Source organism: Rhodnius prolixus, unplaced genomic scaffold (genome assembly GCF_049639745.1).
Source record: "Rhodnius prolixus isolate KJV_2025 unplaced genomic scaffold, Rpr scaffold_12, whole genome shotgun sequence".
NCBI lineage: Eukaryota > Metazoa > Arthropoda > Insecta > Hemiptera > Reduviidae > Rhodnius > Rhodnius prolixus.
The window spans coordinates 9,829,340-9,850,769 of NW_027411635.1; the positions used below are offsets into that span (position 1 = coordinate 9,829,340).

General features: G+C 32.2%; 2 protein-coding genes across 4 annotated transcripts; one reads left to right on the forward strand and one right to left on the reverse strand.

The window, feature by feature from the left end:
• Positions 1-6,989: 6,989 nt before the first annotated feature.
• LOC141461779 (protein shifted-like) lies at positions 6,990-19,792 on the forward strand. Of its 2 annotated transcripts, XM_074143103.1 has the most exons (8): positions 6,990-7,240; positions 8,021-8,118; positions 8,214-8,358; positions 9,828-9,971; positions 13,669-13,869; positions 15,434-15,529; positions 19,090-19,305; positions 19,603-19,792. In XM_074143103.1, exons 1-8 carry the CDS (start codon positions 7,132-7,134, stop codon positions 19,659-19,661), a joined length of 1,068 nt encoding a protein of 355 aa, XP_073999204.1. In that variant the 5' UTR covers positions 6,990-7,131; the 3' UTR covers positions 19,662-19,792. The 2 variants fall into 2 exon arrangements, with proteins under 2 accessions (XP_073999204.1, XP_073999205.1); XM_074143104.1 differs by lacking the exon at positions 9,828-9,971.
• Coq7 (ubiquinone biosynthesis protein COQ7, mitochondrial) lies at positions 14,479-21,377 on the reverse strand. 2 transcript variants are annotated; one of them, XM_074143106.1, is made up of 4 exons: positions 21,218-21,377; positions 14,959-15,228; positions 14,748-14,878; positions 14,479-14,649 (listed from the first exon to the last, which is right to left on the reverse strand). In XM_074143106.1, the coding sequence occupies exons 1-4, from the start codon at positions 21,258-21,260 to the stop codon at positions 14,503-14,505; spliced, it is 591 nt and encodes a 196-aa protein (XP_073999207.1). In that variant the 5' UTR covers positions 21,261-21,377; the 3' UTR covers positions 14,479-14,502. The 2 variants fall into 2 exon arrangements, with proteins under 2 accessions (XP_073999207.1, XP_073999206.1); XM_074143105.1 differs by having other exon boundaries at positions 14,953-15,228.
• Between the last annotated feature and the right edge of the window lie 53 nt (positions 21,378-21,430).

Here is a 21,430-nt window from a genome sequence, read left to right on the forward strand (position 1 = left end):
TCTCTCGGGGAATCTATGGTAAACTTTTAATTCTCCTAATCTAGAGCACCTTATTTAGCATTTCAAAGCCCCGTTTAAATATTTACTCAGTATATCTCTCGTTGTCGGTGGTGGGGCTGTAAGGTTATCTGATGCATATAAACTATGTAAATAATACTAAAAATAATAATAATAATAATAATAATAATAATAATAATGGTAATAATAATACTAATAATAAACTCACAAACCATTATAGTCAAAATGTCAATTTGTTCTGAATATAGGATTCTTAAGTGCACAATGTAATATCTTTACTAACAAGTACATTAATAAATATATTCACAACTGATATAATACATATTCTGTAAAAGCAAGAAACATTATTACATAATATTATTATTAGATAATAATATTATTACAGAATAATACATCCAAATAATGTATTGTGTAAATAGATAAAACCAAAATAAATTTTTTGTACGATTATACCATCGTGATATAACTCAAAAAAGTATGTATTTTTTATTATGTATGTATTTTATGTATTTTCTGTTTTTTATTATTTCTTTATTTTTACCTGTGACAGAGGGGATTGAAATTTTCATTTGTGTCTGATGATTTTGGAATCTATTTGAAGATTTGATTGGATTGTGTGCTGCAGAAACAATGTTTTGGCACCCTCGAATTGTGGCTTTAAAGTTATAGAGTGTAAGCTTTAAATGAAGAGTGAATTTCAGTATGTGTGATTATTGAAACCCATTTCACTGATCAAAGGCTGATGATAGAGTGCTCCGAATAGTGAGTTCCTAGTGTGGTTCTAAATCAGATCTGAATTACAGTCAGTTTCAGAATGAGGATGCTGTCAATATATATGAACACCGGATTTCAGCCTGTTTAAATCTGATGATTGAATCCTTGCAAGCTGATTATAGCCAAAAAAAATAGACTGTCTCAATTTTTTTTTTATATTCCAGTGTTCTGAAAAAGAATTATTTCAGCCTGTCCCTGAGGACTAATTGCTTTCCTGCTGCCCTGAAATTCAGTCTGAATGAGCTTGAATTTCAGTACGTATCTGTTTGAGGCGTGATTTATCTAGTATTATGTTACTTTTATTTTGATTGAATGAAGAATAATAACTACCTTGTCTGAGCTTCAGCTGATCTGAAGGGGGAATAAATTTCGTATTTTTGGATGATGATTAGATCCTGTTTAACCTGATTGAAGCCTGAAGTTAGACTGTCTTGTCAGTTGTTCCTTTAAAATCAAGCATGAATGAGGCCTTAATGTCCAGTTGTACTGAATTTAGCGTGTTTGATTAAGACATTATTTTCAGTTTTGGAACCCCTATAATGCATTATCTAAGTAGGCTTTAAAGTTCCAGCTTGGTTGATTTAGGGCTATTTTTCAACGAAACTGAATAATAATTTGTTACTGCCTGATTGTAGGTGTAACCAGCAAGTCTATTTGAGGAATAATGTGATACTTAGAGAAGAACAGTACGTGAGCATGGATCCAGCAATCTTTATTTCAGCGAATGCCTATATTCAGTTGGAATGATTGAGATCTGTGATAGGAAATGTCTGAATATGACAATTCCGGTAATTTTGAAGAAACAAATTTTCTTAAGTTTAAGCCCTACGTGCTCATTGTTGAGCTTATTTAGTGAGTGAGTTTAATGTAGATTTCAAGGATGTCACTCAAACTCTAAGAAACTTTATGCCATATTGAGCCAAAGTCTTGTTTGCTTGGATTATTGACCCACTTGGTTGATTTATACAAGTTTGTTACATTGCAGCAGCATGCTCTATTCCAATCCTCTGTTGCATAGCTGTGCAACAAACTCGATGACATGAAAGTTATCCTCTCCTGTTGAGTCATAAATGTGATAACCCCAGACTAGACCCTCTTAGTTCTATGAAACAAATAGTTCTAAGAGCTCTCACCTTGAGCTCTTAACCCAGCTTAGAGTCATAGACCTCATTATCTCCCAAAGTGATAGATCTACTTGGATCAGCCAGTTACTCAAGACCCTCGCATAGTACATTTGACCCATGTTGTTTATGTTAGATATGCTTATCCCCAAAAGAATTTCCCTGTGTACACTTTTAGACCCTTGAACCTCACATCAGCCGAGTTAATGTACGAGTTTTCACTTGTAAACTTGTCCCACTTGAGTCTTAAAAACTTGCTTTCCTTAACACCCACCACCAAAGAACCTCATCAATCATAAATGGTTCTAAGAATTTGGAACGATTTAAAGCAACAATCATGCATTAATTTATTTTATATTTTGGAAAAGGGGGCAATCCTTCTTCCTCATATAAGCCCCTAATACATTACATAGCTATAATTAAGCTCCTTCTGTTCAGAAAATAAATAAAAAATACATAAAATATATACTTACATAAGTTTGCTTTATAAGTGTTTATTAACACTGTACAAGCTACGAATGGCGTAAATTTATACTAACAAAGTAAACTAATGTAAAAAAACAAAAATACCACTTACAAATACTATTAAGTGTAAGTTCTTCTTAAGTTTATATATATAAGTATATAGCATTCAAAGTTTATAATTAAAAACAATTTTGAGTAAAGTGCGCAATTTTATTAGAAATGAGCTATATAAAATGAGCTATAATTTGTTTTTTGAAAATTGTTATTTTAATAAGATTGTTATTATAAATAGAAATATAAGTATTGTTATACTAGAGCTATGATATTTTAAGCTGATAGGATTTACTTTTGAAATATATTAAGAGGAAATTTCTATTTTGTTATCACATTGTACAGGCTTAAAAAGCCTATATTTAGCTTATTATATGTAAGAATGGTATATATTTTTTTGTAAAACTTCATTAAAATAATTATTCTGAAAACACCTCTGCAATAATGACTGCCTCTGCAAAATTTCCACAATAAACTCTGCAAAAACCACTACAGTGACTGACTAGAAAAATAATGCTGCAACTGCAAGATTCCTACAATAACGGATTTTGAAAACTAAGTACAATGACTGTAACTAAAAACCAATATGACTGACAAAAAACAAACAAATGACCAAATCTGAAAGTATATCAAGAAAAATTACTACAGTTACTTACTGTAAATCTCAACAGCTCTGAAAACTATATCGGGCACTTTTTTACTTAGAATTCGCTATATCTGGCTCGCTCATTTGATGAAAAAAAAGTTATTTCTCTATACTCTAAAATCCTGATTTCCCTAATTGGACTATCTATTCTGAATACCCCTTTTTGAATCTGTAATTATAATGAATGTACTCCGAACCCCTTTTATACAACTAAGTTATAAACGCTCTTGGAATCCTTTTGAATTCATATTTTATTGTTGCTCTAAACCTTAGCTATCTCTAAAACGATTGGTTATGTACTTAGAATTGCATTTTACTAAAACTCACATACTAGGAAGTGGGACAATATGTTCTTGGCTTAGTTTTTAACTCGTTTTAATGATTTGCTCTCTAAACTCTAACGCTCATAACCGGTGATGTACTTAGAATGGATGTTAGTCTTGAAAATATCTTCGATGAATTTTCATCATACTCTGACAACCCATTGTCTGAGAAATTTGTTTATCTGTCTATGACTACTTATTTTATTTCTAACATGTACTTTGAATAAATGGCGTTGTTACTCAGAAATGCCCTTTATGCAGTTGTCTTTGTACTGTGGCCACTCTTTTTCACTCATGTTTATTGACTTTCGCTGAAATCTGATTATCTAAACAACCGGCCATGTACTTAAAATGACAATCCATTCTGAAATTCCTCTTAATCTAGTTGTCTTTATGAACGCTTTTTTGACTCATTTTATTGATATACTATAAATTCTTCATCTCAATTAAGTGTTTCTTTATTCAGAATTGTACTCTAAACTCTGAATTTCTTTATGACTCATTTTGTTAATGACCATACTCCTGGACTTACACAGGCTAAAGTACTTAGAATATTTTGCTCTGAAAACTACTGAAGCTCTAAAAATCTTAAACTCATCATTCCGAAATTTCACTACTATTGCTTCTCTATTTCTAAAACTTGTTTTTCAACTAACTTGACTTTCTTAAGTTAAAAACTAGTTGAGGTTTATAAAGAAGATTTATAATTTTCTGAAAATTTTTCAACTCTGAAAAGCTACACAGACTAAATAATAAATGAAGTCTTGAGGATATAAAGTTCTGGCTAATTTTGAATTATTGTAGAGCTCTTCTATATAATTTTAGCTTTAATCAGACTTTCTATTAATTTTAAATGTTTTTGTTTAAGTAAGACTTTATTAAGAGTCATTAATTAAAAATTTGCTTTCTATCAATAAAGTAATTTATATTTTGTGTACATATATATAAATATATTTTGAGCTGATTTAAGAAACAAGACTTGATCCGGGTCTTAAAATATAGGTCACTTAATAAATTAAAGAAACATGGACGTTTTACTTCAACTTTTATATTAAATGCACTTTACTCAAAAAAAAGAAACAATTCTTTATGACTGCTAGTAAGAAAAAATAAAGTCAAAGTAAAGTAAAAATTAATTATATTGTAAAATAAGAAAAAATAATTACACATATGTCGCTTAGATTAAGATGAAATTTTCGGTATTAAAATTCTTTTTAAGGTCCCATCAGCCATAAAATAGTAATTATTTTGTTCTGTTTGTTTTGGGACATATCTTTTATGATTTATTAGTTTTTTTTCCCAACCACAATTCCCTTCAGAAGTTTTCTCCAGAATGTTGAAACTTGTAAGGAGCCTTTACATTTTGAGGTTAGGGTATCACATTTCGAGGGCCTGTTGGAGTAGCAGCTATAGAGGTGTGCTGCTAGATAGATGTACGACACACTTATCATTAGCTTTAGGGTCATATTTGGGTGTGATTGCAGCCTGTATGCCTAATTACGGATGGCTCTTTAATTTAACATTGAGGCCACATTATTAGGGGATTTTTGTGGTAAAACTGAACTCTGCATACCTAATAACAAGTGGTATTTTATTTAGCTTTTCAAGCGGCCTAGTGGAGGTCCATCTTTTGGGTTTATTGAGGTGTGTCACCTACTATATGGGGCTCTTATGTTAATTAGCTTTAGGGGGCACCACATTTTAGGGGCCTACTAAAGTAGTAGCTTGGGTACGGTGAGAAATGTCTCCTAGAATTTGTAGCTCTTTTATTATTAGCTTTAAGGACCCACCAAATTTCAAGGGCCTAGGTCCAAACATACCACTTTGATTTTCTGCAATACTGTGTTAATTTCCAATCTATAAAGCCAAAATTTCAATGACCAGAATAAAATAAAAGCTCCCTAATTGAAAATAAATTTAGGCTGTGTATTTATTTACCTAATTGTGAGGCAAAACTAAATTAATTATATGGATTAATTAATTAATAGTAATGAATAAATTATGTTTATTTATTAAAAATTAACATAAAAGTGATAGGCCTTTTCTTTTTGCTTTAATTTTATGATTGAGGGAATTAATTGTTCAGTTGATAGCGAAGATAAATACAAAATCAGTTACCAAGTAAAGATGAATAAATCTATATTTACAAATTTATTTATTTTGTTAGAAATATATTTACACAAGATAAATAAATGGAATACAGAAATAAAATAATAAACTGTAAATAAATTAATTAATTAATAAATACATAAAATTAATTTTTTATTTTATTTGAAACCCTTGTACATTTATTTTATATTTAATCTATAATAACATTCTGATAATATTAAATTTTCTGATAATAAAATTAATTCACTAGAAGTCGCTTTTAAACAATCAGTGTACACAACAGAATTATGTGAGATGGCCCAATTCGGTCATTCCTGGCGAGGCAGCTCACAAATCACTGTCTTCTCAAGACAAACACTTCATTACTTAGGGTATTAGGCAGTGTTTTATTTATTTATTTGTTTGTTTGAACTAAACAGTACACCCTGCACACTAATTTCTGTTCAGAGATGTAGATCATAATTCATCTAATTCTCCTGAAGGCAAGCACTTCATTTCTGAGGGTTTTACGTGTTTATTCAATCTACTATTACAGATCTTCAAAAAAGACGCTCCTAAATGTAGCAAGTAATGCGCCAATTCAAAGTGAATGTATGAGTAATCCCTCAATTAATTTGGGAGAGGTATTGCTCAGTTTCTCATCCGGTAATCTTACTGATTTCACTTCCTATGTTCCTTCATTTTTAATATTTTTTTACTCTCTATTAAATTTCAGGATTCATAGTTTAATATCAGTATTTTAATTTTAAAAATGAATTAACGCAATATATTTTAATTTAAATACAGTCACTTTTTAAATTTCACAAAATATGTGTACATTATATATATTGTCTAATATATATAATATATATGTATATGGCGTATAACTACATCTACTCCGTTTTTATTTAGAATGCGGCTTCCCTATTTCTTCGATTGTGTTGATTAAAATAACCGTTTTGGGGGGGGGGGTTAAAAAAATGTATCTTTTGAAAAGCCGAACGTACAACTACCGTCTGTTCGCCTTTTTAAAAAATAATAAATACTGGTATTTCAGCTTCATTTTTGCTGAGACTATCAAATACATATAGTTGTTCTCATTTGAAGCAAAACGAAATCTTAAGAGTGTCGCAGTGAGATTACGCAGTACAAAAAAATTTGGTATATGAAGAATGTCGCCGCTACGAGGGACACCCTCTGTGTAGACTTCTCGGTTTACTGGTTGCTAACGCATTCAGTGAAATTATCCACATCTGACCCTAGCACGAACTAACACGTCTTATACCGTCTTTCTACTGTAAAGATTCACAAGTTTTTAGCTAAACAAAACTCCCAGAAAAATTTGTAGTTGTACTGTATTACAAAATTTTAATCAATGTGAGGAAATGTTCACAGTGACTCTGCTTCACGGTTAAAAAGTAATATTACTTTCAATTGATTCCAACTACACCAAAGTTAAATCGATTTCCAACCATTATAACCTCCGTTAAAGATAGTAATTTTATAGTGCAGGTTACGATTTTTCTTTCCACCAAAATTTAATTTTCTATTTTCATTCATTTTTATGAAAATTGTATGAAAATGATAATTTTATGCCATTTTTGAGTGAATGTCCTCAAAAAAAAAAAATACTAAATTTTGAGTCATGCGAAATTTGATTTTTTTTACATTCTTTGTCTATATTTATGGTAATCCAAAAATTGAAGGCGATCTGTCATTATGGATAGACGAGCATCAAGTCAAATTGTTCAGCGGTAAGTTGACTAAAGTTAAATAGATTTATTTTATTCGCATATAAGAACCTTACAATTCAAAAAAGAATTGTTGACTCACATACTGCTGGAATCTTTGGCACTGATATACAAAAATTTCTAAATAAAGCCAGATGTCAACAATTTCTTAATAATTTGTATTATTAATGTTATTACTATTATTATTGTTGTTTTTTTAAATTGGATTATTGATCCCTTTTTTATTTAAAATAAAAATATAGTCCAACAATCCCATGCCTTTCCTACAGCAGAGCAGAAATGTGATTAATCAGATTGTACCAGGTCTGGGTTGTTAGCTGGATTAAAGAGGAGCTTCAAAATTAAATCGTGCCAATATTTAGGAAGTTAGGTTGCGGCTTCTTGTCTTGTCTCTTTGCAAGGAATTCCTTGTGGTTCAGTACAGCAGAGTTCGCACATAATCGCAAGACCGTTACCAAAGTAAACTATTCATTCTTACTTGCACTATTCGCGCAGCATTTTTTTTTTTTTCTCAAGTCTCTCTTCGTGATTAGATACTTCAGTTTGGCCTGAACTAATCAATATTATTGGAATGTACACAAAAAATACACTTTCCAATCAAAAATAATTATTCTTAAGATTATTAAAACTCGGGTATTTTAAAAAATGTTTTTACCGACTTAAATTGTGGTGGTGCTTAACATTGATCTCAGCAATTTCAATTTCCTGAACTTCCCATCAACTTCCGCCAGCCTTCTCTGTCACTATTAGTGTGGATATCATCATTTAACGTATTTTTTTCAGGTTACGCAATGGAGATTTACGCAATAGTCGATGGTAAAGTCTTGCCATACATTTTAGATCCAAATTTTGAAGAACATCTCCCAGTAATACCATCAGAGGTAAAATTCTTCTAACGTACATTTACTTAAATAAGTGAATAAATAAAATCTTCTTTATCCAAGAATATAAATTACATTTTCCATCAAACTTTCAGGTAAATTATGTAAATTTTACCTGGAAAAGTGGTTTAAAGAAATACTATTATAATTTCGATCGTTTACAATCATTCGATGAAGCCATCTTGGATCCACCTGTGATAACTATTAAAACTAAGGGTCGTATTCCAAGGCGACCTAAAGGTAACAATCCAAAAGTTTTCACCTATGGGAATACTCTAATAATAAAAATACCAAAATTATAGAAAACTTAATGCGGTATAAGTTTGGTACTGTAAAATTTGTTATAGATTCAATATTAATCGAGATCTGAGCCAAACATTTTTAAAATTTCCCGATGCCCACTTTGTCTAAATTTTTTATATCCGTTATCTCAATTAGAAATATTACTAGCTAAAACTACAGAAGTACTATGTAGACTGGTATCGCAGAAGGATCACAATTTTTATTCTGTATAATTTTACGTATCATTAGTTAAGAGTCCATGGCGGTTTAGCATATTGAATGTATTGAACCTATGCCATGCGACACAGAGAGTCTATTAGGACTCCCATTAGTTAGAACTCCTCTTTAAGTCCTACCTCTTTATTTAGACTTAAGAGACTCCTGAGGAAAGTATGAAGCTTGAGTAGTTTTTCTTCTCCGAAGAACTGAACTATGAGCTATACCAGCCTTCCGCACAGACTCAACACTTGCCCTTACCTCTTACAAAACCTACATAACCCAAAAGGACAAACTATCCGTTGACAAATCCATCCAATACATGTGTTTCCTCAGGAGGCCTATAATTCGGCCTTTTCATACCAGAGCTAATTTCGAATGAGGTAATAATGAACTTTTTTGACTGCCTCTTGCTTGAGGTTTCATTGATTCTAATTACTGTATATCCATTCATTGATATCTGCGTTAATCGGAATTTCGCAGTGCCACAAGGGTTTAGGCCCTTGAAAACTCCGAGACCCCTCTTGGACCAAGCGATCTGCCGCCTCATATTCCAGACAAGAAAGATCTTTGTTTGGTTTCAGGATCTCTAAGCAGTCCCATACTACCCTTTAGCAGACTTTATATGACTTACGTAAGACCGCCTGGATGTCAGAAAAGATGACTTTGGAATGATTAACCCTTAAATTGGATCTCAGTAGCACAAAGAAGCTAAAATACGTTAGCAAAACTAACGCTTGAAAAATTATGGGTATCCTGTCCAAGCTTAACAAGATGTGAAACTTTTGATTTATTCCATGTACCCAGTCCACTTCTTACTCTGTTTTGGAACCGTCATGTATCATATGAACAGCGTCGGTCCACGCTTCCGAGTCTTTCATCTGAACAAGATCTTTGAAGGGCTAGTCAGAACTGAATTTATGTGCTGTTCTATGAGGAGAAACCCAAACCTGATCTTCTCAAGCTTCTCACATAGTCTTTATATGCTTCTTCCTCTGTTTGATAGGAAGCTTGTCCACTCAGCAGCCTGTTGTCATGGTTTTATCGTACAATTAATATTAATTATATGAGCCTTTTGAATCCTTTTCCAGTACAAGCTTTAGGGCAAACTTGGATATGTTTATTAGTTCCACATTTATAACTATTCGTCGCTAAAACTACTTTAGAATGTAAATTGTGGTCAATTCAATATTTATTTTTGTTCTTTCTAGTTTTTAGCGTGCACCTTCCTTGTTCCGGAAACAGTTCCGGCGTGGCTTCATTCAGTATCGGCTTACTGATAGAAAGCCGAAGGGGAAAGCCCTTACCGGGTACTCCGCTTCGTTTAAACCTGAGGAAGGAGTGTGCTCATAGAGGTAAACTTAGTTGGCTACTTAGACTTAAATGTAGTGCTTACCTCAAAATTAGTGCTTATCTTAAAATGAGATGTCTATCTCGAAATATCATATCTGTCTCAGTACATTGATTATCTCACAATGTATGTTTCAAAAGTAGTCTACCTCAAATTGTATGCCTGTTTCAAAAGTACTCTTTGTCTCAAAATGTATGTCTATTTCAAAATTTAATGTCGATCTCAAATAGTACATTTAAGTGGGGACTATTAAGTTATTAACCTATGATTCAAATTCTACAAAATCTTACGCACTTTTTCATTATAAAAGATTTTCTGTTTAGCTAGCTCACTGCTCTTTCTGGGAATTTCCTAGAGAGGCTGAGTAGTTATTTGGCGTTGGTGAGGTATATCCTTGCCTAGATTCTTTTCAATCTTCTTCAAAGTATTGGGAAGAGCTTTGAGGAGAGAAGGGTTGTGTTGTTACTGGGATTCATGGTTGCCGGCTCCCCGTTCTTTCTAGAACTATCCTAGCGAACCTGATAGAGTTATTTCATCATCTGGGGGGCTATAGCGTGAGTGGCCTCACTGGGCATCAGTAGGGGCACAGTAGATTTATTTGTACACACATTTATCAAAAAATTGAAGTAGGTTCTTTAAAAAGAAAACATGTTTACTATCTTAATTTATGTAAACAATTCTTCTGTAGACACTCACGACTTTCTCTTTCTACTACCAGTTTTAAGATCCTTTCTCAAATTTTCTTTTAATTCTGAACCTTTCAGTCATAATAAATTATTACTAACATTAAACAGTTTGTAAAACCGTTATTCTGAAACGTTACCTTACAGGGAAGCCCTCTCCAGGACCTACTCTGAACCGAATTTTTTTAGAAAAATGATGAATAAATCTATGCGTATACAGGGTGATCCATTTAAAACGCACCAATCGCAAATAACTTTTTAGGTAAGCGGAATTTCGAAAAAATCCACGAAGTAAACTATATGTTTTTTTTTGTCTAGTTTTCAAATTTTCAATATTGTCAAAACCAGTGGGTTTTTGACCGTTACTCCGCAAAAAATAAATATACAGCATCGGGGGTGAAAAATTTGAAAACTAGACCAAAAAAAACATATAGTTTACTTCGTGAGTTTTTTCAAAATTCCGCTTTCCTAAAAAGTTATTAGCGATTGGTGCGTTTTAAATTGATCACCCTGTATATACTAAGTTTAAAGACGATTTTTTGTAGGCTGTACGAGAAATCTAAAAAAAAAAAGCAAACAAACCCATTGAGTAAAGACTTACTCCGATTAAGGATTTTTTTTTTTTTTTAAAGGCTACACAAATCTCAAAATGCCAAAAATCTATTTAAATAGCAAGGGCGTACAATTAATAGGAATGGCACCTTAGAACTAAGTCTAATCACTCTCTCTCCCACAAGTGTTCTAATCGAATTTTGCTGGGAAAAATGTTTCAAATAAAGTCAGAGATCTAAAAGTATGCAACTAGTGCAGAGTTTAAAGAAAATCGTGGGAGCTTTTTTTGAGAAAAATAAAAAAACAAATTCGCAAACAAATCTCCTTGACAAAAACTTGCAGTTTAGAAAAAGTTGAGTATAAAGGTTAATTAAACGACATCAAATTCAGCAATAAGCTAATAAATACATAACCATTCTTTTATTTATTTTTTTTATTTTTTTTTCGGCGCATCAACTACCGGGTTATTGGCGCCAATTCATTTTTTTTTAGCTTGTAATTTAAGCCAGATAGAAACGTTCAAAAAGTTTATGTTTCTATGTATTATGTTTTCAAAGGGTATGTTTCTATTTAATTTGTTTCTTATTTTAATTTTCCTTTCTTCTGAACTTATTTCTCTCACTACTACTAGAGCTTTTAACAATCACCTTTGAACAGAAAATGTTAAAAAGAAAAATCCATTAACTTTTGGAAATTTGACTGTCATCATTTTAATAATTTTAATGCACTATATTTTCTTTTTTTATAATTTATGAAATATCATGAAAATCTGTTACTGGTTGGAAATAGGAAAAACTATTACCAATTACTATATATCGTAGGAAATTACATGCGCACAATTTTGATTCATACACGTTCATTATTAGGCAAGAGTCCATGTCAGTTTCGCAGAAAACCTATGCCAATGCGACACTAACGGTATATTGTGACCCCTATTGACCTCACAAAACACGTCCTTCAGTCCTGTCTATTTAATTAGATTTGGTGAGGGACTCTTGAGCGAAGTTAAAGGCTTGAATTTTTCTTCTCTGAAAAACTGTGTAGGCTAATAATAAACTTTTTTTGGGTTTCTGGGTATCCACCCACCACTCTGCATCTTACTGATTAAAACTGTCTGGTATGACAGTTGTATAAGGGTTAATGGTCAAAAACTGCACGAAAAAAGAATAGTGCTGAAAAGCAACCAACTTAAACCATTTTTTAAATATTTTTTCCTATAAATGATAAAATTTCCAAATTTTCTTTGAACGGCATATTCCTTGATTATACTTTTTTTTTTCTTCTTTTTTTTGAACTCAGAACCAAGCAGATTTTGAGAAGTCCGTTGCCGGAAAACGCAAAAATGTCACTTTCAAAAATTTTTACTTTTTTTGTAATCAACGTAGTTCCTAAACACGTGAACAATTTTCATGAATGAGTTGTCATTCGATTAGGACTTTTATGTTGGTGTGCGTTTTGGGGTCTCGTACGTCTTTTGGGAGAGGAATCAGCCCCATGTAAGTAAGACTAAGACCCTCTCCAAAACTATTATGGTAATCTTAGTAAATATAAGGGTCTATCTGAGACATCTAGTAAATTCTAAACAATATTAATGAAAATTTAATGCCGTAAAATTGGTTGATGTTATGAATTATTTTAACGAATTTCCGAAAGCACAATAGATTTTTATGTGTTTTTAATACCTTTTTTGAGATTCATGAAAATATTGCTTAAAGACGGAAGTCGAAGTACAACGAAGGTACCAATAGTAACAGAAATCAGTTCAGAAATTAGAAACAAATTTGAGTAATAATCTTTTTTGAACGTTTCTAACTGGCTGAAATTACGTGCTATATGAAAAAAAAAATGATGGGTTCTTGCTGATTGTTGTGACCTTCGTCAACTAACCAATCTTTGTATTTAACTTTTTAAACTGCAAGTTTTTGTAAAGAGAGTTCGTTATCGTGGAACCTATCAGAATACAACTCAATAGCTTTGACGTCAGCAACCTACTACTTTCTAAAATTTAATTTTTAAAAAGTCGAATAAAATATCTTTTAAAAAAAATCGCATTAATACCAAGTCAAAAGGTTGAAACGCTATCCCTGGCAAGTTAACAGAGTAACTAACTAAAAATATTGGTGGTAATTGCCAAGAAGTCAATGTTAAATAATTAATAACTAAACGTATCTAACATAGGTATACACTGTCAGACAGATTAGTAATATTGAAGTTCTGTTAAGCTAACGTATTTTCATTCATAACTCATAAAATATTGTTCACAGAAAAGACTTCTCAAATAAATTTCAAATTGATCTATTTCTGTCGTATCTGTTTCGAAACGGGACCCGAAAGTGGTTATCCTCTTTTCTTTACCATTCTCTTGTTCTTTGAAGCCTACCTTCTCCAAAAAACATTTCCCCTAGATATATCCTGCAAATATTTGAGACAACAACCTACCTTTTAGTTTTCACTTACTCCTTGCAGGACCAGATCCTGAATGTGACAAAAAATGCGCCAACGGTGGCTGGTGTAACCATGACAAGATGTGCCAGTGTCGCGAAGGCTACATGGGCCAATATTGCCAAACGGCACTTTGCTATCCGCAGTGTGTTAACAATGGCACTTGTACAGCACCGGGGACGTGCACCTGCCAGCCAGGATTCCAAGGAAGACATTGTGAAGGAGGTAATATCTATTTTAAAGTCTTAATTTCGTTAAGGTATTGCATTAGTCCTATGAAAATTACTAAAATCAAATAAATAATTAATTCATACCTTTATTTATATAGTTAGAAAAAGTTAGTACAAAACATGGTTACCTATCTACACCCTGTCATTTTTACTGCGTTTTTTGATATGAAGGTGCACTTTTTATTCTTTGAATGAAATGTGAAAAGTGCGTATGAATTTGAAAAGCAATACTTATGAATATTTAAAGAGTTTTGACCTTTAATTTTATAAAACTCACTTCAATTTGAGTTTCCTGCCCCTTTTTTAATATTTCTAGATTAATGCAATATACTTTTCCTGTTTTGGTTTGATTTTTTTTTTTCAGTAATATCTTAAGGCGTGGTGTCATATGTGTAAATGTAATTCTTCCGCATCTTCTAAAAAAAGTACTAAATATGAAGTGTTAATAACAAAAGTTTGGTTCAATAGATTTTTAGCGTAATTAACGGCGATATGAGCCCAATTTGAGGAGTTTCCGCGGGCAAAACGTGGTAATCTTCCCTCCATATTAATTTAGGAGTAGTTTTATCTAAAACTACCTGAGGATATAAACTGCAGTTTACAGTTAAGCTAAATTTAAAATTTATTTCTAAATAATTTTGGACAATTCTATAGCAGTCTTACATCCAAATTTTATAACTTTAGTTATAGCTCCATAAAATGGCGCTTCCAAGGCGCCATATTGGATTCCAGCGTCGTGATGTTCTTGTTCTTCATTGCGAAATTGTTGTATAGTCTGCAAAGAAACATAAAGCTAATGAATCATGTTCGCCTGTTTAAATGGAAACCATAACCTTATCTTATACTTATCGAATGTGTCAGTGGTTTACTTACTTCAAGTAAAGTACGGTCCACATTTTCCTTGCGTAACAATTGTCTAATTTGTTCGTTATAATGTTCAACTATGACGCTTTCCACAGCTACTGTACACGCCATGGCACCTTTTGAGCCGAGCAAGGCTGAGCCTGTGAATCAATCATTAATTAGAGAGAAGACAAAACTAGGTTCTGATCCCAGGCACCTGTTAACCAATGTTTACCTGCACCTAAAGCAAAACCAGCGATATCCCAGACAGGCAGTAGAGCTGTTGGGCGGGCACGGTGTTTGTTGATTAACTCCTCAAATTTGGCTCGATGTTGCTTCTCCTGCTCCCACATTTCCTTGATCTTCGGCCCAATCGTTGAGTTGCCTAGAATGGCCATCTGCCCAGCATAAATACGATCTGCGGCAAATTCGCCAGCATGATCCACTCGTATGATTTCGTCCAAGAGTTTGTCAGGATGGCTAGTCGATGAGTGTAATCTTCTAGGAGTCACTGTGAATATAAAGTAAGGCGATTTTACTTACAACAATCTCTGCAACTGTACATTGTACTGATTGGGGTGCAGTTGCACAATGGTACAGGTTGGAAATGTTGAAGTTGTTCTCAATGAAGGTGGTTTGAAGGATACTAACTTGATACCTACTTTGAAAACATACTAAACAATGAATTTTCTTTAAAACCTGCGTTCCTGTTACAGGTATCTGTTCGCAGAAATGTGAAAATGGTGGCAAATGTGTACAGAAAGATACTTGCGAATGTTCGAAAGGTTATTATGGACTTAGATGCGAATTCTGTAAGTTCAGTTAAAAAGATCATATTTCTAAATTTAGAAAAGGTTTTATGAACTGTTAGTGATAAAATTAATGCAGAAACGTCTGATGTTTACAAACACTAAGTAAACAAGCAGGTCCTTGTGTAGAGAGAGTAACAAAAGCCTGTATATTTTTAACTTAAAATTCAAAAATAGTTTTTTATTAAAGCTTACTGCCGGTGATAATAATAATACAATATTTATTGAGCTTTTTATGCAAATACAGTAAGGAAAAAACGTGGACAAAGATTCCATCTGCAGAGTTTTACATAACATACATAAATGGCAGTGAAGTCAATGCGCTTACAACAAAATAAATATATAATATAGTTATATATAAATCTCACATGTCTGCGCCCCATAAAAATAAGCTAAATTATTTATTAAATAATCATTTTGGATAGAACAATGGCAAAGTAAATTTAACGAATAAAACTAAAATTAACTTATACAAAACCAGCATTTGCTGTAATTAAAAAAATTCTACAAGCCAACGCTTGTACTGGCAGAGTTAGAAAATTTATTTAATTTATACCACTTAGATAATTACTAAAATCATATCTTTTTAAAAACTTTTTACCTAAACAAATCACTCTAAATTCAACCATAATCGAAGATATAGCAAAATCAATTAGGGCGGGTGTTGGACTAGTGGTCAAGAGCGTGGCTTTGAAAGTGGAAATCCCCAGTTCGAATCCCACGTATGACTGCTTTTTATTTGTTAGAAAAAAATTGTTTATAGTAAAGCTTCCGCCCCCCGTTCACGACACCTAATTGGTAGTTGGACGTTAAGCCCCACCTAAAAAAAATAGGCGATTACTTTACTTTAGTAAAGTCAAATGTATCTTCTACACCAGCCCTATTGATTAAAACTGTCCGATTTACGTCATTGAATTGTTATTCGATCCGAAATTTTATGTGGATACAGCTTTTGTGGATCTCGACGTTTTCAACATTAGAAACGGAATTTGCCCCCACGTAAGTAAGGCCCGTCTCAATAACTACGACGAATTTTGATAAAATTTGGCCGGAAGAGTGGTTCGAATTTTATTGTGTGACATTAAATCGCCATCCTACTCTTACATCTACTGAAGAGAAGTATTTCAATCGTGCGTGTTTGAACTTTAATTTCTCTTTGCTTTTAGGGAGAAATACTGTAAACGAACTTCTACTTTTCTTACTCCTCTTCCTAAAGGAAGTACTGAAATCGCAGTTTAATTTTTCTATATTCGTACAAATACCTTCCAATCTTATTCGTAACGTATTCCCAAGAAAATCGTTTTTGTGAATTCATTGGGGACCGCAGCTCGAAACATTCTTTTAAAAGGTATCTTCAGTGGTAGATACGGTTCCGACTTAACACCATAACAGGGTATAATGAAAGCATTGTTTATTCCAAATGTAAAAATCTATCCAAAAGGTACAAAAATCGCCCTAACAAAAACTTACAGTTTAAAAAGTTAAGTATAATGGGTTGATTAAACGACAAAAGGTACACAATCTAGCAAAAATATTCATACTTTTAGTATCATATTTTTTAGAATTTATTAGATGACACAGTCACTTATGCTGGCCATTTTCAAATACAAAATATTTGTTTAGTAAAGTGTAGCACTCATTTAATTTAGACTGATTTTAATAGGAAGTGTTGCAACTATTCATGCACTTGTTTAAAAAAAAAAAAAAAAGTTAATGAAAAGTTACATATGTATATTTTAATTTATAATTAAAAATAAAATTGTTTTGACGTTAAAAATTAAAAATGCATATACCAACGTGCATACCGATTGTTTTTGGTTTTTGTTTTTGACATCTGATTTAAGTGCAAGTTTAGTGCAACAATAGAAAGCAAATATTGTTTGGTTTATGTTCAGTCTTCGATTTAATTGATTGTTACTTCACTTTATCAAGTGGTTAAGCGTTAAAAATAATAGATTTACTATTAATCTAGATTGTTAATATTAAATGTTAAAGTAGTTTCCTTTAATTAGATTCTTAATCTAGATTTTCTTCTCACGTTACACGAGTATATGTGTAATATAAAATAGATAAATATATGTGTATTTTTATTTGGTATAAAACTTATTTACAATAAGTACTCAGTTAAAGGGACACATTAAAATTTGAAAATGAATGAATTCTAATTAAAAGTATTATTTATTTGTTATTAACTGTGTGTAATTTGTGCGCTCGTATTCTGCTGAAAGACGAATTCAAGACTGAAATTTTGTTTTAACCCTGGTGATTCAAATCTCGGCAGTAATAGACCAACACTAACTTTCCCTTTTTCTTTTTCTTTTTAATGTGTGAGTATTCACATTCGTGATGAATATTCAGAGTAAAGATAAATCACAAGAATTATTTGAGACATCTTTTATTAATCTAACATAAAAATATTTACGGATGATAAAAAGGCCAGTACAAGGGTCAGTGGCATCTAATACATTCTAAAAAATATGATACTAGAAGTATTACTATATTTCTGATTTGCGTACCTTTTCTCGTTTAATCAACCCTTATCTTTAACATTTTAAACAGTTAGTTTTTGTTAAAAAAATTATTCATTATCAATAAATTGATCATGTCTAAAATATGATAGTTTCACGAGGTCAAACTGAAATTATTTATAAATTCTGTGTTTGATACAACTTAATTGCTTACACAGTTACTTAAACTCAATTCAAATGGGCTGTTTTATCTGAACCAGTTTCAAACTCAGCATTTTCACAATTATATTTGGTACACATACTTTTAACTGTGTCACACCAAAATTATTTGTACTAAATTGCTGCTTGAGATATAAATCATCGAGTTATATAAGTTGAACCCATTAGTGAACCCATAATATACTAACTATCAGCTGGGTCAGGGAGAAGTTCAAATTAAAAATCTTTCATTGCTAAACACTTTTTTCCACGTTTTTGATGGTTAGCATTGTCTTCAGTAAGTTTGATTAATGAAAATCACTCGGGTAAATGAATAAGAGTTTTTTTTGAAATTCAAGTGAAGTTTGCAGCTTGGGGTGTAAGTCGAAATAAAAAGCTTCTTGGAAGCATGATCGCTGATTATAGTTGAGTGAGACATGTCTAATTCATCTTCAGGTTTTCCGGTTTCTTATGCAAATATGCCTACTTTCTACGCTCAGCCTCTCTGAATTGTTTAAATATACCTCAGCAGCATGAATAGAAGCAGAGCTTTTCCATCTCTACATCATTAATTTTGGAAACGGTGTTTGCGACATTACAGCCACTATAAAGCATGATCGCCCGAATTTCTAGATTATTTTATTTTTTATTATTAACTATATATACAATACATATTTGCTTGAGCATTCAGAGAAAAAACGCAGACTTCTGCTGCAACTTAAGATACAGTTGTTGCAGCTATAAATACTTTTAAGAATTTATGAAATACTTTATGTGATATCCAAGAAAAAGATGTTTGGTTTGCTATAAAAGTTAATTAGTCAACCTGATAATTGCTTTTAACTTCTTTTAAACAATTTTTCTGGGTAATGCAATTTTACACTTATTTTGTTCCAGCAAAATGCATCATACCATGTTTAAACGGTGGGAAATGCCGTGGTGTAAATAAGTGCAGATGCATCGCCGGTTTCCGTGGCGACCATTGTGAAATTGGTAATGCAAATCTATTGCATAAAAAGAATTCTTGCAATCGTATGTGCAAACATGGCACTTGCATAACTAATAATATATGCATCTGTGAGACTGGGTGGACGGGCAAACATTGCAATTATAGTTGAGTAAAATTATTTGCATTTATTCTATTCATTAGTAAAATTTAAATTTAGCCACTATGAATTTCATAATCCCTCTTCATTAACATACAGTGCACTAACAATTTTTTTTTTCCTGAAAACTATTCACAAGCTCGACTTTAGATTACAGTATAAATTCACCCATTTTGTTTGAGAATTCACAATTTCTGAGAGTCGACTAAAAGTGTTGGCTGAAATTCAACCGACTTTTATTAGTAAGTAATAAATAAAATATAATAAAATTTTGGTAATATAAACACTTCTTTTATTATTGCAGGAGAATCAAAAATTGATTCAACATTTGATTCCGAAGAGTTATCAGCATTTGAAGTGTAAATTGCTGGAAGAAATGTAATCAAAAATTAGAAAGGAAAATTGTGCCATAAAATTTTTTAGATTAAATTTTAGGAAGGGACGTATAATAAAAGAAAATTTATGTACCAAAATAAATTGTTTATATAAATGAACTAGAGATTTTATTTTAAACACCTATATTTTTTAGGTGAATTTTAAAAAAGTATTAAGTTTCTACTGGGTGGTCACTCCAATTACAAATTAACCACCTTAATTCAGAATTAACGCTAATTAAGTAAACTCACAACATTTATACAAGATACTATTTAATACAATATGAATAGTATACAATTAAAGACTCCCGCTAAAAATGTACGATGCTACAAATAACTCCGGACCCCGTAACCACTGGTACTTACCGACAAATGCCCGCAATTCAAATCAATCAAATACCAATACTAGGCTACAGCTATTTAATAACCAGCCTGCAGATCACCAAGGGAAACATTATTCTCCAGTAGCAGTACACTCACCAAACAATGACCTCGTGGCTAGACAGTAGCCCAGCTATATACATCATGATGACCCAGAGCTTCTCACCACAATAGCCTGCACTTACGTCATTAGAACACTGTCCCCTTACGCTAACAAAACTTAGTTTTTCTTCACATTGAATATTCAAGTGAATTACAACTATTAATCTTTCCAGATAGCTTACAAGAAACTAACCTAGAGAAATTACAAAATAAAGCATCTCTAGTGCCTGTCAGGAGTCATTTAGTCAGGCTCTATTGGTAAGCAAGCGGAGAAAGATCAAAGGCTGATTGTGGCCAAGATTATGTTATGGGAAAGAATAAAATGATACGCAAATATACTTGCAATTCAACAGGACGCCATTATAAAGCAAATTTGCCAACTTCTCTTTACCAATCCAAGCACAAATACTGCTGCACTTACGGCATAACTGTCAAGTTTCTAGAAGCACATTTAGGTGACCACCTCCAGGAAAAAGGAACAGTAATATTTACGTAAATGTAGGATAATGGGGCATAAATACATACTAGGCGATATCTGAAACAATCTAAGACAAGTAAGTGAACTCTTGCTAAACAACTGCCCAAGACTTTTGGATGCGGTTAGCGGCCCGTCTCCAGACTACGAGGAAGGTAAAAAGAACATGCAAGAACCTAACACTTCAATAAACCGCGTCCAAAATGCATACTTAGACAACTTCTTTAACAATCCAACGTCCAAGGCCAAAACTGATGAATAGAAAATATTGGATCGTACTATACGAACCTATATCTCAACAAGCCGCCACCTTAATTCTCTCCTGTCAGTAAAACGAGCTCCTAAACAGTTAGTTGGCCATTGTGCTAAAATTGGAAATGTCTTTAAAGAGTTAACTAAACACTATTCCCTGTACTTTGAGCATTTTTAAAAAATCAAGAAGCGCCCAGGTAATTTTTTTACTTTTCTCCCCTAAAACATCACACAAATAAGTATTAACACTTGTACAATAGACTTATTAGTTGTCCTAATTTTTTTTTCCTCGTTAGAAAAGTAGACAAAAGAAATTCTATTATTTTGTATCTTACCTAGAAGTTTTTTATAGCAATTTCTTAAAGCACTACTTGTCATCTTTTTTCAGTGGTGAAAATTGATGCATCTGAGATGTCGAACACTATGAAAAAAAAAACAGAATTCTGTCAAAGAAACCGTAAGAGTAACCTTCCTTACTTTCTTTTCTCATGGCTTCCTACATTTTTTAGTGATTTTTTTTTTTTTTTGGAAAGAGGGTATTGAATAAA